We start from the raw sequence: 15753 nt of genomic DNA, 5'->3' as shown, positions 1-15753 counted from the left end.
AATGTGGGGGTCCACAGGCTGCACACATTGCTCAGGGAAATGAACATGTTGGGGGGTCTCAGTCTCCTCCTGGAACTGTGAGGCCACCACTCCAGGCTCCGGGGCTGACAAAGGCTTCCAGGTCAGATGGCCTGCAGGAGGAGAGCTGGGGAGGGAGGGGAGAGCCCCAGAGTCTGGTGGGCGACCTCAAGCTGTTGCAGAAAGCTCACTGGAACCCAGCAAATCCAGCCACTCAGACTCCCAGCAGCCTGGAGGGTGCGGTGGCTAGACTGGGACAAAGCCCAGCTGTTCCCGGGACAGGTGCACGGGAGGCTCCTGGATCATGTCCCCCTCTGGGTCCGGCAAAGAGTCTTCATCTTCTTTTGAAGCCTGTAATGACAACAAGGGAGATGGTGCTGAAAAGCAGAGCCAGCTTGAGTTGGGGTGTCTCTGGGTAGTTGCTGGTCCACCCCACCCTTTTCCACAGCCCCTCTGTCCTTCCTAGGGGCCTGGACTAGCAACTCTTACCCAGAACACCAGGCTTGAGGCACGCCCTCTCCACTCTACCACGCCCTTCCCCAACCCCTGGGATGCATCCTCAGGGCCTTAGGCCCCTTCTGGCTGCAGATGTGGGACTCCTGCCAGCCCAGAGCTCATTTAGCTGTAACTCCCAACTAGCCATTCAAGAATTTTCTGGATCAGGAAAAAGAGGGTATGAGGTCAAGAACTTTGCCTCTGGGGTGAAATGGCCTGAGCTTTGGTTGATGGGGTAAGTGGGTGGATGCGGAGGGGAGATGCCCCCCCCAACTTCCCGTAATTGTCATAGTGGAGCCAGACTAGGTGGCTGCAGAGCCCCAGGACCCTCTGTCCACACCTGGTTGAGGCGCAGGATCTCCGTGTTGGGGCAGGGGGAGAGCTTGGGGCTCATGCCAGGCTCAGTGGGTCCTGCGAGGTTGATCACAGTGTACTCTGAGACCCAGCTGTTCCCCAGCTCCTGAAATGCAGACTTTCAGAACAGCCTGTTCTTGGCAGCAGGGACAGCCCTGAGCCCTGAGGAGGGGGGGCATGCAAGGGTGGGGCAGCAAGGGAAGGTGGTGGGGTGGGGGGCAAGGGGAAGAACATGGCTCCAGAGTCAGAGGCCTTAGGTCCAATGTCCTATGTCTCATGTGACCTTGGGCAATTAACCCAGCCCCTCAGAGGCTCAGGTTCCTCAGCTGTAAAATGGAGCTAAGAATGTTACCCTTTGGACAAAAACAAATATTCGTGACAATGTTTTATTACTCAACAATAAGGAGCTGTTGCTGTTGTTGTTGTTATTATTATTATTTCTAACCTTTAGGCAGGAAGAATGTGCAGCCTTCAGTTTCTTTGTAAAAGGCCCAGTGTGAGCAAAGTTAACTGAATAACAATAGCACAGGAAAAATTCTTAAGAGATCAGGAGACCAAGCAAGGCCTCCTTAATTGAATGAGGAAACCGAGGCCAGGGAAGAGAAGCAGAGAATCCAGGGAGAGTGGAGAAGCACAGCTCCTTATCAGGGCCTTGCTGCCCCCACAGGTTCTCAGTCAGGCTCCCCCTCCCCCATCTCCTGTTCCCTTGTCCCGGCTGGGGCAGAGCAGAGGTTGGAGGGTGAGGCCCCAGTAAGTCTCCCAAGGACACAGCTGCCCTGAGGGCCTTGACCTGCCAGATGCTGAAACAAACAAAAAAAATAGCAGCCCCCAAATTCCAGACACTTATAGGGTGTCTTACCAACCTGTTCTAAGCCCATGCAGAGAGAGGGGAGAGCTGAGGCTCAGAGAGGTGCGGACACTGGCCAGGTGTCACACAGCTGCACCTATCTGAGCTGGGACTTGCACTCTTGACGTTTTGACCTCAGACCCAGTCTCTTCCTACACATGGCATCCGGGCAAGACATCTGCCTCTTTTCTATCCATATCTGTGTCTACCCAGGGGCAGGCATGGGGCAGAGTGGATGAGCCAACTTTGGTGTCCTCTTCACCTTAGGGAATGTCGGACTCAGAAGGAGATGCCTCAGGTTGGATGTGCCTGGGGGTTAGGGGGCAGGGAGATGAGGGCACAGGGGAGTGGGGGAGGGAGATGTAATTCAGGGCCCTGGTCCCTCCCAGCCCCACCTGCCCACAGTGAGGACAAGGCAGAGCTGGGGCTGGGTCAGAGGACTCCTGACCTCAGATACGTCCCCACGGATCCATACACAGTTTTGGGATTCAGTCATAACCCAGCCACAGCTGACCCCTGACCACCAGCAGTTCCAGAAGTATCTCTCAGGGGTGAATGAATTTGAGGAAAAACCCTCATGTGGCAGAGACACTAAACCACACATGCAGGCAGCAGCCACGACCTCGCCCTTGCATCCTGTGTGGGTCTCCATCCTACACTTTGTCCACTCCGGGGACATCGGCTTGTTCCGGGTAGAGGGGAGGCATTTCTCTGGGTTGTTGAATGTAGACGATACATGTGTGACCCTCTGTCTCTAGGCACTAGAAAAAGAGCAGCAACAAAGTAGGTAAAACCCTGCACTCCCACTTAGGTTATTCAAGGATTTGGGGCCACGGAGGGCCCACGATCAGGGCCAGGCCTGGTTCTTTCTCCTGAGTCTGGGGGAGAGTCTTGGCTCCACTCCTCAAACCCCTTGTTCTTCCAGGTAGAGGGGTGGGTAAAGGGAGGTCTTGCAGACAGCCCCCAGCCCTCACTTAGTTTCCCCAGTTCTGCCTCTTTCAGGCCAGGTCACTTGGGCAAATTACTTATCCCCTCTGAGCCTCTATTACTTATTCTGTAAGAAGAGGGAATAATAACACCTATATCCTGCAGGAGCTACCACGATTCAGTGACCTATAGAAAGCACATAGCAGGGCCTCCCTGGTGGCTCAAGGGGTTAAGCACAGCACTGTGAGGCACCGGCCAGGGAGAAGCCCACATGGCGAGGTTCTTGCCCGCTGCTCCCCTCAGCAGTGCATTTCAGTGGATCCGCCTGTTCTGTTCCCCTCTCTGTCTCTGGTGAATCCTCTGATCCCCTGCACCTCTGGCCTGTACCCCAGTTCTTGTGTACATAAATAAATCTTAAACAAAAAAAGAAAGCACATAGCAGATGTTCAAGAAAAGAGTACAGTAGTGTCCCCCTTTTCTGAGGTTGGGGAGTATGTTCCAAGATCCCCAAAGGATGCCTGAAATCACAGATAGTACCAAGCTCTGTTTCTACTCTGTTTCTTATATTACTCACCTGTGTTAAAGCTTCTTTTATCAAGGAGGCACAATAAGAGATTAACAATGACTAACAATAAAATAGGACACTTATAACCACAGACTGGAATGAAAGTCATGTGAGCCTCTCTCTCTGTCGCCCAGCTATCTCGTTGCTTATCACATTTCCAGGCCATGTGGCCTGTGTATGGGGAGCGCCTGGCAAGAGCTGATCTGACCCCTCAGCAGTATATTTCAGTGGATCCCCCTGTTCTGCTCCCCAGTCTGTCTCTGGTGAATCTTCTCACCCCTGCATCTCTGGCTTACACCCCAACTTGTGTTCTGCTTCCCAATCTGTCTCTGGTGAATCTTCTCACCCCCACACCTCTGACCTACACCCCAACTCTTACATGCATAAATAAATAAAAATAAATCTTAAACAGAAAAAAAAGAGATGAGCTGGGACAGACCCTCTGGGTGCAACAGAGGCCCCCTTCTACCCCGGCCCCCTTCTGGGCTTGGGGTGGGTTGTGCCCCAGGAGCCAGCAGGCACAGCAGAAGGCCAGGCTCTGAAGCGGCGTGGCAGCAACCCCATCGTCCGGGTAACCTTTCCCTTACTCCTGTCCCCCACCTTTGGCCTTGTTGAGCTTCCTGAGACAACAACAGCTGCTTTCTTGTGAAGGCCCAGTACCCCATTCCCACCCAGGCCCTCCCTAGGGGCCCCAGATGGAGTCTTTTGTCCTCACTGGCGCCAGGAAAGGTGATGGTATCCCCCCTTTCCTGCCCCACTTTTAAAGGAACCAGAATGGAGGCATCTCTGAAAATGGCTGGGGCTGAGGGAGGACAGTGGGGAGGGAGGGTGGGCTGAGGCAGGTGGGGTTTCTGTTTCCTGCGCTGGGGAGTGTGGGGGGGAAGGGACCGTCCATCTGCAGGGGGCAGGGAAGGACCCTGTTGTTCTACACAGACTCCCCTCTCCAGGAAGGTGGGCCAGGGAAACCCTGCTTCCTCAGCCCCCTGTTCCCGGGGCACCAGCCTCCGCCTGGGTCTCAGGCAGCCACATCTCCTTGGGCTCAGAGCCAAGGAAAGGTCAGGGAAAGGTCAGGGTGTTCTGGAAAGAGGTGAAGTGGCAGATCGCAGGTGAGAAATCTGGGATCTGCCTCTATTTGGGCCACCACCTGCTGTGTGGCCACGCGCTGGGCTCCAGTCTCCTTTTCTGCCGAAGCAGACTAGAATCTGTGGTTGTCAAACTTGGGGTGCGTCAGAATCCGCAGGGGCAGAGTTCAACATTTAGTTTCCTGGGCTTCACACTAGAGTTTCAGTTGGGACTGGCGTTAAATCTGACAGTCCCCGCAAACCTTCGGGTGTTCTGAGAGGGAGTTTGCCCCAAACTTAGGGAAAGCCTGGACTAGGTGATCTCAAAAGTCCCACTGGATCCAGACCTGGTGTTCTCTGATGGAAACAGAGTGCTGGGCCGGGGAGAACCCCTGCCTGGCACCTGGGGGGAAATCAGGGTGCAGATTGTTCCCCAAAGTGTTGGTTTCAGGGATGGCACAGACCCCCCAGAGTAGGGAGGCCAGTCCTGTCTAACGGTCACCATGGAGATGGGTCAGGTGGGGCCATGCAGAGGTGGGGCCTCAGAGCCCTAATTTTTGGCCCCCTAGGAATCCAGACGTGGGCGCCCCCCACCTCCTTTCTTACCAAGTGTGAAGGGTGAACCTTCTCGTTCTCCTGTGTCCCGTTGGCCAGTTGAGCTGAAAGAGACCAGCAGAGGCACCTTAGAGCGGAGGGCAGCCAGGAGTGGCCTGCAGCTGTTCCCGGGGTGGGCTGGCCCCCTGCACCTGGAGCAGGGCTTCCCAGAGGGTATGGCAGGGAGGTTGGGCAGAGGAACCCCATCTAGCCCTTGACAATGACACAGTCTTCTGAGGTCAGTACATAGAAATCCCTTGTGTAGGCCAGAAACCAGCTGGGGAAGCAATTCTGTGTGCTAATATCATTGCTCCTGAAGACTTGATGTGCACTGAGGACTCCAGGAAATTGTGCTAAAATGCAGATTCTATCAGTAGGTTGAGTTGGGGCCTAAGAATCCCAGGGGACACCATGCTGCTAGCTGGGGACCACTGTTTGACAAATGAGATGCCAAGAGGATGTGACCAGGCGTGTTCCCAGGCTGTGTACTCCTCCCCACTCTCCTGAGGGGCCCTGGGGACACATGCAAAGCTGTGGTGTCCATCACCACAGCAGTGCTGGTTTGCAAAGCGCTGTCTCCCAGGTGCCACCGCCTTTGAGCTGTGCAAACTCGGGCAAGCTGCTTAATCACTCTGAGTTTCTTCTCCTGGAAAATGGGGGCACTTGTAATAATTGGTTCCTAACTCCACAGTTTTGAGGAGATGAAAGGAGATAAAAACAGCATAAGCCACACAACAGTGCCTGGCCGTGGTGGCCCCGTTACTGTTACTTCAGCGAAGCCTCTAGACCTGTGTCTTCCATGCACAGCCCTGCAGGGCCACTGAGTCCCAGAAACGTGGCTACTCTGGAGTACACCAGGTCTTGAAGACTCAATATGAAAAAATAAATGTAGATTATGTATGATGAATGTTTTTATATTGATTCCACATTGAAATGATCATGTTTTAGGTATTGTGTGACAAGATTTATTATTAGAATTAACTAGATTAAAAAAAAATTTTTCCCATGGTCTACTGGAGACATTCAAATGGCACATTTGGCTTGTATTCTGTTTCTGCTGGGTATATTTCTGAGGAAGCTGAGGCTCAGGGAATTTAGGTGACTTGCCCAAGGTCACACAGCTAAAATGTGGTGAGCTGGGATTGAACCCAAGTGTTGAAAGGGGTTGAGCATCTCTGGAAATCCAGTGGCAAGTGTGGGGCCATCAGGTTCATCCTTCTCCAGCTCAAATACGCAGTCCTGCCCATCTACCCCCCAAAGTCAGCCCTCGTGTAGGGAGCTGGCCTGCAGAGGGTGGACGTGACTTCTCCAGGATGGGTAGGGAGGCAGGTGACTGACAAGGGCAGGCAGATGTGAGCAAGATGCGTACCCCTCTTCTCCCACTCCCCCATTTGAAGTACTTTTTCCTAATGCTGACCTCCTGTGGTTCCCTCAGAAGGGAGAAGCAGACTCTTGATACCCACATCTCAGAGAGACCCACAAAGTCTCTCTGGGACCTCAGGAGGGGCGTGGGTGGGAACTGCAGGTCTCAGTGAAGCCTCTGGCTGAGAGTGCCCCCCCATCTTTGCTCACCTTCCTTCCTCCACCGGAGCAGGCTGCGGCCAAAGGCGGCCAGGCCTGCAGCCAGCAGAAGGGTCAGCAGGACCAGGACCGGGGCCAAGATGCGGACCATCGGGATGGCCACCCTGCAGGGAGGACAGAAGGAGCCAGGGGCTGTGACCAGGTATCAGCGGCATGACAAGAGGCCATGGCAAGAGGAAGGAGTGTGGCGTTTCTGTTTGCTCAAAGGCACCTTGTAGTTTAGTGGTGACCTAAAAGGGGACCTCGGTCCCTGGGGCTCACCTGGACTTGGAGCTGCTGCTCCTGGGGACCAGACTGGTGTCCTCTGCTGAGGTGGAGTCCAGTTGTGTGAACAGGTGGGATGTCCCTGCAGGGGGAGAGGTCCCTGCGTGAGGAACGGTCCCCGCATACGGAGAGGTTCCTGTGTACCGGGAGGTTCCTCGGTGGTCACGCAGGAGGGGCCTTGTGAACGGAAAGGCCTTGGCCCCCGTCGTTCCCCGCTTGGCTGTGGTGACTGTCCGGTGGAGACGAGGAGGAGCTACAAGTCCAAAAGCAATGCCTCAGCACCTTCCCTGACCCTTCAGTCTCAGCAGCCCCAGGCCTGGGTCAAGCCTCTGACCTTTGACCCTGAACCCTGTCTCCTCAGGGTCAACATCTCAGAACATCGCAGCTAAAAGACACCCCAGAGGTCAAACAGACACCTAGATGAAGCCACTCTGGGCCAGCAGGCCACCTATCAGGCTTGGCCCTCACTTTGGGTACCGGAAGCCTGTTTTCTCTGCCTGCAGCTCCACCCACGCCCCCACCTCTGTGGGCCATTCCAGGGACCACTCGGTATTGCCTCCTGCCCTCCTCCTAAAGTCCTGGCCTGTGTCACCTTTGTCCTCACCAGAAGGTCCCTGTCACAGGCCCAGCCCACTGTCTGTGACTCAGTGAAGTCTTGACCTTCAGTAGCCACAGGGGTGGCAGGGCATGGTGGAAGGACAGGGCCAGGGGTCAGGGCCCAAGGCCCAGACTTTCCTGCTCACCCCTCAGACCCGGTGGAACAGACTCAACACAAGGTTTGCTGTGGCTACTGCCTCGTTCTGCTGCATCCTGTATGACCTCAAGTGGGACCCAATGCCACTGAGCCGCTAATTTCTCACTAACAGTCCAGCTCCCAGGCTGAGGGGCTCATAAAGCACAGTGTCTGGCACCAGGCAGGCACTTGCTGGATCTTTCTCTAAGAAGGAGTGGGAGGAGGAGAAAACCCATTCACTTACTCAATTCTGGGGGCTGAGTTTGCCAAGCCTTTGCCTTGGGCTGGAGGCTCCTTGTAGTAGGAGGCTGGAAGGAGGGAATGGGGGAGGGAGAATAGCAGGGACCTAGAGGAAAGGGAGAGGCTGGTCTCAGAGGAGGCCAGGATCTGCTCACAGCTAAATTTCCTGCCTGGGAGCACCAGCATCTGAGGAGGGAGCACTCCCCACTTCAGCTCAGAGCTAACTGTCTTCTCCCCTCAGCCATTCAAGCTGGATGGAAAATTCCAGCTGGTAACTGGTCTTCCCTTCCTGAAGTCCCTTGGTCTCTCTCTTCAGGTTCCCTTTCCCTGCAGCTGTGCAGTGTGACTGGATCCCATTCCTCCAAATAGACTGGACCCCACTATTCCCTGCTTCTGAATAATCAATGGCTCCTCATTGCCCATAACCAGAAGTTCAAAATTTCGGTGTGTTTCCAGGCCTTTAAAAGATTTATATATTCATTTATACAAGCACTGGGTACAGTCAGAAGCATGGGAGGATGAGAGGATTCACCAGAGCCAGAGCGGGGAACAGAACAGGCAGAGTGATGAAATACACTGCTGAAGGCAGTAGCGGGCGGGCAGGAGAGGTCTGCTGCGCCATGTGGGGAGTGAACTGGCGCTGTGCGGGCAGCCTCTGCAGCCCAGCGGCTCAGGCTCAACCGCTGCTGCGCCACCAGGGGAGGCCCTCCAGGCCTTTTCAACTTGGACTTCCACTCACCTTGGCAGCCTTACCTCTTCCCCACCTGGGGCACCAGCCACACAGAGTTGCTCTCTAATCCCAATTCAGCGAGCCTCCTGCCTGCTTCCTTTGCCATGCTGTTCCTCTGTGTGCTGTGCTTTCCTTTCCAGCTCTGCCTATACACTTCTTTCTGTTGTTCAGTACCCGCTCAAGAGTCACTGCCTCCACAGCACCTTGCCTGGAAGGGGCAAGTCCCCCTGTTGTGTTCCCACAGTGCCTCTGCACAGACTGGCAGAGCTATTGGCTGGGTCTCTCTGCTAAGCTGGACCTCATCAAAGGCACAACGCCTATCTTCTGCACCCACACAGTGGGCAGCAACCCGGGGTGGCCAGGACTCCCCAGCGGACATCCATCAGCTGCCTCTTCTGACTTCGCCTTTTCCTCCCAGCCTCTATTCTATACTAGGTCAGTTTTATTCTGATTCTTTTGAGTCAACAATCAACTCTCCTGCAAATAAAGAGTATTTATCTTTTCCTTTCCAATATTTATGTTCCATCTTGTCATATTTCATTGCCTGGGGCCTCCAGACAATGTTTCGCCATACTCAACTGTGGGTTGGCTTGAAAGGACTGATGGTTAACTTTTCTGGAATTTTGTGAGCCAGTTGTTCAACTGTTGGTGGCTAGAAATTGGCCATGGCAGGACCGTTGATACCAAAGAGGCTAGTGACACCTCAGACCATATCTCCTCCCGGCAGCTGTGCCCAGCCCGCCCTTATCATCAGTCTTTATTTTTTTTTAACACTCCAACAGCCAGCAGAGAGAGGTGAAGGCCTGATACAGGAGGAAACTGTACTGATGGATATGCCAAACTTTACTATAACTAATTATGCATAATTATAAATGGAGGCAAGAATCAAAATAGGAGTGCCTCAAATATAGGTTAAAATTGATTCCCACCAGGTAAAAATGATACTTGAATACTGATAAAAATCAGAATGGTAGAAAATTTTATAAATTATGGAGAACAGGTTCAATGTGTTTTTGATGTTAATATTCAATGAGTTTATCTTTATTTCCTTGAATTAAAACAAAGGCCCGTGGATGATGCGGATGTGGTGGCTGGTGGAGAAAGTTCTGGGGACGGGATGGGTCCCAGCTGAGCCAGGAGAGGCAAAGGATAGACACCAAAGTCAGAAACAACCTGTGTTTTTGAATCCTGTCTCCCCACTTTCTGTTGGGAGATCTTGGGTCTCTCATCGAGAGCCATCTTGGCTCTCAGAGCCTCAGTGCCCGTCTGTGAAATGGGTGCAAGACCCATTCACCCTCGCTGATGGGCAGGCTGGGGCTGCCCACCCCTTGGCCCTCTGGCTTCTTGCTCCTCAGTCCAACAGGTCCAGGTGGGGTTCTGGACCCCAGGAGAGGTGCTCCCGCCCCAGTCCCTATTGTCCCCCAGCTCAACAAGTCCCGAGGCTGGTTCCTAGCCACTCCCAACACAGTCCTTGTACTTCAAGGTCTGGGAAGGGGAGCGAGGAGAGCTGAGCTGTGAGCACGGTGAACCGGTGTGGCTGTGATGCCTCGCAGTGGGCCCAGAAGCAGCGATCGTGGGGCCACACTTAGTGGGACTTGGTGGCACCTGTGCCCCCAATGCTGCTAGGCACTGGGCCTGTGACCTTTCCCTGGGTCCCCCAGATGCCCTGAGAGGTTGGTACAAGCGCCACCCCCCTCATGACAGGGAAACTGCGTCCACGCTGACCACCTGCCCGCCCCTCCTTCATCCCCTCCTCACCAACAGCCCCAGCCAGGAAGGAGAGATGTGTGTTACCTGGGAAAACTTTCAGCGAGACCCGGAAAATTGTGTCCAAGCCCAGTCTGCTGACCCCGCACATGTACCCCCCAGTGTCCTGCAGGGTGAGTTTCCTCAGGGTCACCTTGAACTTGCGCTGGTAGGGGTCATTCTGGATGGACACCCTGCCCCACGTTGTCTCCTGGCCATCTTCCTCTGCATAGATGGTGTCAGAGCAGCGGGAGATAATGAGTCCCTTCTCCCGACACCAGTACTTGGAGTATGGCTGCAGCTCATACCCGTAGGTGCAATACAGCGACACAGTGTCACCCTCAAATCCACTGATCTCCTTCGGGCCCACGAGGTCTCCATAACCTGAAACTACAGCAGGGGTAGAGGTCTGAACTCCCTGGATTCAAGTGCCAGGGTCAAGACAGAAGACTTTCCTTAGTCACCACCCTCTGGGGGTGGCCTCTGTAAGAGTTAGTACTTGATTGGGGTGGGGAAAAAAAGAGTTGAGGGCTTCCCTGGTCCCTGGTGGTGCAAGGGGTTAAGATGCAACCTATGAGGCTAGCCGTGGCCACTGCAGCACGAGTTTGATCCCCAGCCAGGGAGCTACCCCCATGGCACAGCAGACCTCTCCTCACTCACCCGCTGCTCCCCTCAGCAGTGTCTTTCAGTGGATCTCCCTATTCTGCTCCCCACTGTGTCTCTGGTGAATCCTCTCAACCCCCCACACCTCTGGCCTATACCCCAGTTCTTATATGCATAAATAAATAAATCTTAAAAGAAAAGTTGATTCTCCACTCCCCTGCCCCTACCTTGCTGTTTCCCTAACTTGACGTATTGATGAGTGGTGGTGAGGAAGCTCTTGATTCAGACAACCCAGAGTCTGAATCCCAGCACTGCCTCTTAGTAGCTGTGTGACTTTGGGGCAGTTGCTTGACCTTTCTGGTTTGAGTTTGCTCATCTAGAGATGATGATTATGTCCTATTTCATTGAATTAAAATGCTACATTGATGGTAAATGGTAAATAATATAAAGGCAGCCCAGTGAATTGATGAATGGAGGTAATTCTTTATCCCATGGGTTGTTGTGAGTGGTAGAGCAGAGGCTCAAGAAATATTTGCTGAGTTTGTGTCAAGTGTACATGGGGTGCCTCATCTGCCTCCAGGCTTGGCCCAGAGGAGGGAAATGAAGGTGAGAGAGATAAAGCTCCTCTCACAGCCATGAAGGGTTGGATCCCACAATTCGGGAAGAAAATCTGACATGGGGTTACAGAAACAGCTTGTGCCTCTGAGGGCTGAGGAGGCAGAGGCTGAGGAGGGTGGGGAAGGACCAGCTTCTCTCAAGCGGCAGCCACAGCACCGGGGAAGGGAAGTGCTGGTTCAGAAGGTCCTGTTTCTGCAGACCCAAAGGGCGAAATTGGACAGGAGCCCCCTCTCTCCCCACCACCCCCATCTCACCTGGGAGGACCAGGCAGCTGCACAGGAGGACGAGAGGTCGCATGGTGGACCCTGCGCTATGGAGCACACCAGGAGCTGGGAGAGCTTTTTGGGCCACTCAGGCTTTAACTTCCTCCAGAAGGGGGAGATCTGGATGAGGAAGGGCGGGGAGGGGCCTTGGTCACTCCTGTGAACTTCCAGCCCTGCAAGCGCCTCTGCCATTCTCCTTCCTTATTGTGGGGAGCCAAGCCCAGCTGGGTGCCCCTCCCAGGGGGTCTGATGCATCTTTAGGGCCACGCCCTCCAGGGTGTCTGTGTGTGGAATCCTGGGAGCCCATGCACTGGGATGGGAAAAAATTACATTGACTTTCTCTAGCCTTTAAGTAATATTGATCTTTCCCTTCGATCATGAGTGTTAGGAGCGTCTGTGACTTTGTCACCGATAAAAATCAGACACGAGCACTTCAAATAGTCACTGATAGCTGGAAATGTCTTCTATGAGCCTACTGCTTGGGAAATCATTACTTATTAGATGTGGCTCTAGACCTGGTTATTTAAAATGCCAATAAAGAAGGACATTTAGGGCCTGCCTGATGGCACAAGGGGTTAAGAGGCAACCTATGAGGCTATCTGCAGCCACTGCAGCACGAGTTCCATCCCCAGCCAGGGAGCTATCCCCATGGCGCAGCAGACCTCTCCTGACCGGCCCGCTGCTCCCCTCAGCAGTGTATTTCAGTCAAACTGCCTTTTCTCTTCCCTGCTCTGTCTCTGGTGAATCCTCTCACCCTCCACACCTCTGGCCTGTGCCCCAGTTCTTGTATGCATAAATAAATAAATCTTTTTTTAAAAAAGCACATTTATTATACAATTATACAATTATAAATATTTGTTATACAATTATACAATTATAAATATTTTAACAATTTCAATATCATCGGTTTCCTTTTAAGTGTGTGTATTTTATATATTTAAAAACGCATTATTCGGAGAGGAAGTCCATAAGGGTCACTAGACAGCCATGTGGTCAGTGGTACCAAGGCCAGGACCCTGCTTCTCTCCCCGCACCGCCTCTGAAGGGCGCAATACCGCCTTTGGCCACGGGGCGGCGGCGCAGGCGCGGGCGAGCGAAGCCGCAGGTCCCGGCTGAGCCCGGCCGCCAGGGGGCGGTGCTGCGAAGCTGGTCCCCGTGCGCGCTGAATTGTCTTGCCGGTTAAAAAGCGAAATTACTGGTTCTCCCCCACAGATTTGAATCTTCCTTGAAAGAAACAAAACAAACACACACACTAGCTGGAGTCCTACCGCATTGTTTCCCCCAAAGGCCTTTACCGTTCTTTTTCTAGGAGCAAAGTTCGTAGAGGTAGTAAGCAAAATTTATTACGGAAATTAAAAAAGAAAGAAAAAGGAACGAGAACATTTCCTGTAATTCCCCCTTTTCCTGAGGAAGACATGTATTCTGACATATATTCTTCCATATGTCCCTGCTGGAAGTTTTCCCACCTCGCAGGCTAATATTTGAAGCATGAACTCAGCGGTTCTGGGAGGGGAGATGTGTAAGGGCTTGGGTGTGTGATTTAGAAAATGTGGGGAGATTTTTTTTTTTAAGATTTATTTATTTATGCATACAAGAACTGGGGTACAGGCCAGAGGGGGGTGTGTGTGAGGGGTGAGAGGATTCACCAGAGATGGAGCGGGGAGCAGAACAGGCAGACTGACTGAAACACACTGCTGAGGGGAGCAGCGGGTGAGACAGGAGAGGTCTGCTGCGCCATGTGGGTAGCTCCCTGGCTGGGGATGGAACTTGTGCTGCAGTGGCTGCGGATCGCTTCATAGGTTGTCTCTTAACCCCTTGTACCACCAGGGAGGCCCTGTTTTGTTTATTTGAGTAAACTACTGGCATTTAATGGGCCAGGACCCAGGTTCATGTTGGGTTGGTGAAAATCCTTTTAAAAGACTCCCACTACATGTACTGACTTCAAAAGAGAATCAGTTTTTGCAGTTTTAAAAACAGATTAAAATAATATCTATTCTAGCATTTAGTCGTACATCCTGCTTCCCCCACCCCCCTCACCCATCCACTCACTTTTCTTCAATCTTAACATTTATTACAAGTGGGAAGAGGCCTCTGGCACATCATTCTGCTTTCTAGTCTCACCGGGGCTGTGCATTGACATTCTGAAATATGTGTTATTTGCTTACAAATTGTTTTCCTTTTATTTTTTCCTTTCTATTACAGCTCAGGCATTATATTGTGAATTTTAAAAATTATGTGCATGAGAGGGCATTTTATTTGTGTCATTGGGGATAGTGAGGGAAGTATTACCCCCCACTTTTTGTTTTTATGAAGAGGGTATTGGATCTAATATGTTTCATCCCTGCTCCCTCCATGATGCTCTTCCCTGTACCCCTTTCCCCCTCCCTCCCCCCTGTCCCACACTGAACTGCTAGGCTTGAGGCTCTATTAGAAACAGATCTTCTGTAGCTGGAAGTAGAATAAGAATTGAGGAGAAGGGCCTAGAGTGAGAAGCTGGTGTGGGCCCTTCCTCTATAGGAGGCAAGAGATAGAGCCCCCTGTGGGTTTGGGGAGCTGAGAGGAAAGGACATTGTGTCCTGCTTCCTTTTGGGAGCACTGGGTGCTGCCCCCCAGCATGGGTGGGAGAGCAGTAGGGTGAAAAGACTCCTGGGCCACTGTGCTCATGCCAGCCCCGCCACATCCTGACCACAGTGTGTCCCCAAGAGTGGCAATGGCCATTGCTTGGATGAGTGGATGGGGCACCAGAAACATGGAAGGGGGTGGTCACACTGGAGGCCACGGGGATCCAGCAGATGCTGGTGTGGGCAGAAGTGATAAAAGCTGCCCTTACTTTTCATCCCGAAAGTAAGGAGCTTTGGGACCTAGAACCACCTTAGGGAGGAGCAGGGAGATTCCCCAAAGAGACTGAGTTTATTCTGAGTCAGCTGGGATAACCCAGATTGAAACTTAAATGCCAGCTGTGGGGCAGCATTGAGCAAGAGACATGTGAGCAAGGCAGACCCAATCTGGGGAAATGGGGTGAGTTGGAAAGGCACCACTTAGCCCATCCAGTTCCTCTCTGGGGGATGGGTTCTCAGAATCAGCACATTTGGGGGTCAGAGATTTTTCATTATGGGGCTATCTTGTGCATTGTAGGATGTTTAGTGGCATTTCCGGCCTCAGATGCCAGTAGTTCCTTCCCTGATTCCCACCCTCTCTCCCCAATCCCCTCCCCAGTTATGACAATCAGAAGTCTTTAGGCATCATCAAATGTTCCCCTGGGCTGCAAATTACTCTGACTTAAGAACAACTGCCTCTGATGACAAATGCAACTATAGAAATAAGAGTGAGTTGTATTTACACAGGTGCAGTGACGAGGTTCGGGGTATAGGACGGTAGGCTTCCTGATACCAAACTCCAGGACTAGGTAGTCTTTGTGCAGTCATAGTCAGTGCTAGAAAACTGCAGGCCTCTACCCAACGTGGTGCTGGGCCTTTGCTGTCACACACAGGTGTGGAGTGGCATCGGACAATACAACCGGTCAGCAGGTGAGCCAGCATCCGAGAGAAAGAGGAGGCAAGGGGATTGAGGGGCAGACACGTGCCTTGTATCAAATAAGTGGAGACATGGAGAGAGACCCAGAGAGTCATCCCAATGGGGCTCTCTCCTTGTAGAAGGGAACATCAGGAGCAGAGAACACAGGCGAGCCATATGCTGGAAGGATCCTGGTTGCCTGGGTCACCATCTGGAAGAGAGCTGCCCCATCAGCCCCCCAACCTGCAGCAGACTTGAGACAGATTTTTATGTCTGTAGCCACTGACATTTTGCAATTTGTTTGTTCCTGTGGCCTGGCCTAAACCACGCAGTTTTTTGTTTCTTCGTACACACCCCATACTCTGTCCTACCTACAGCTCCCCTGCCCCCAGCTAGTTGCAGACTCAATTCTTTAGTTTCTACCACTGGAACAAATCTAAAAACTCTTTCAAGATTTGTTGTTGCTGTTGACAGTTTCAAGGATTTTTAAAGGATTTATTTATTTATGCATATAAAAACTGGGGTACAGGCCAGAGGTGCGGGGTGTGTATGTGAGAGGATTCACCAGAGACAGTGGGAAGCAGAAGAGGCAGATCTGCTG

At 52.6% G+C, this 15753-nt stretch overlaps 1 protein-coding gene across 1 annotated transcript; it reads right to left on the bottom strand.

Annotated features, from left to right (window-relative positions):
- Positions 1 to 264: 264 nt before the first annotated feature.
- Positions 265 to 11673, bottom strand: CD300LG (CD300 molecule like family member g; the record flags this gene model as incomplete). The annotated part of the gene is made up of 8 exons (XM_084238013.1): positions 265 to 369; positions 854 to 973; positions 4874 to 4926; positions 6434 to 6546; positions 6704 to 6959; positions 7684 to 7785; positions 10204 to 10539; positions 11631 to 11673. 8 exons carry the CDS (start codon positions 11671 to 11673, stop codon positions 265 to 267), a joined length of 1128 nt encoding a protein of 375 aa, XP_084094139.1.
- Positions 11674 to 15753: the final 4080 nt, after the last annotated feature.

The sequence above is a fragment of the Talpa europaea genome (genome assembly GCF_964194135.1).
Source record: "Talpa europaea genome assembly, chromosome: 7".
NCBI classification, from domain to species: domain Eukaryota; kingdom Metazoa; phylum Chordata; class Mammalia; order Eulipotyphla; family Talpidae; genus Talpa; species Talpa europaea.
This window is presented reverse-complemented; position numbering and strand designations above follow the sequence as displayed.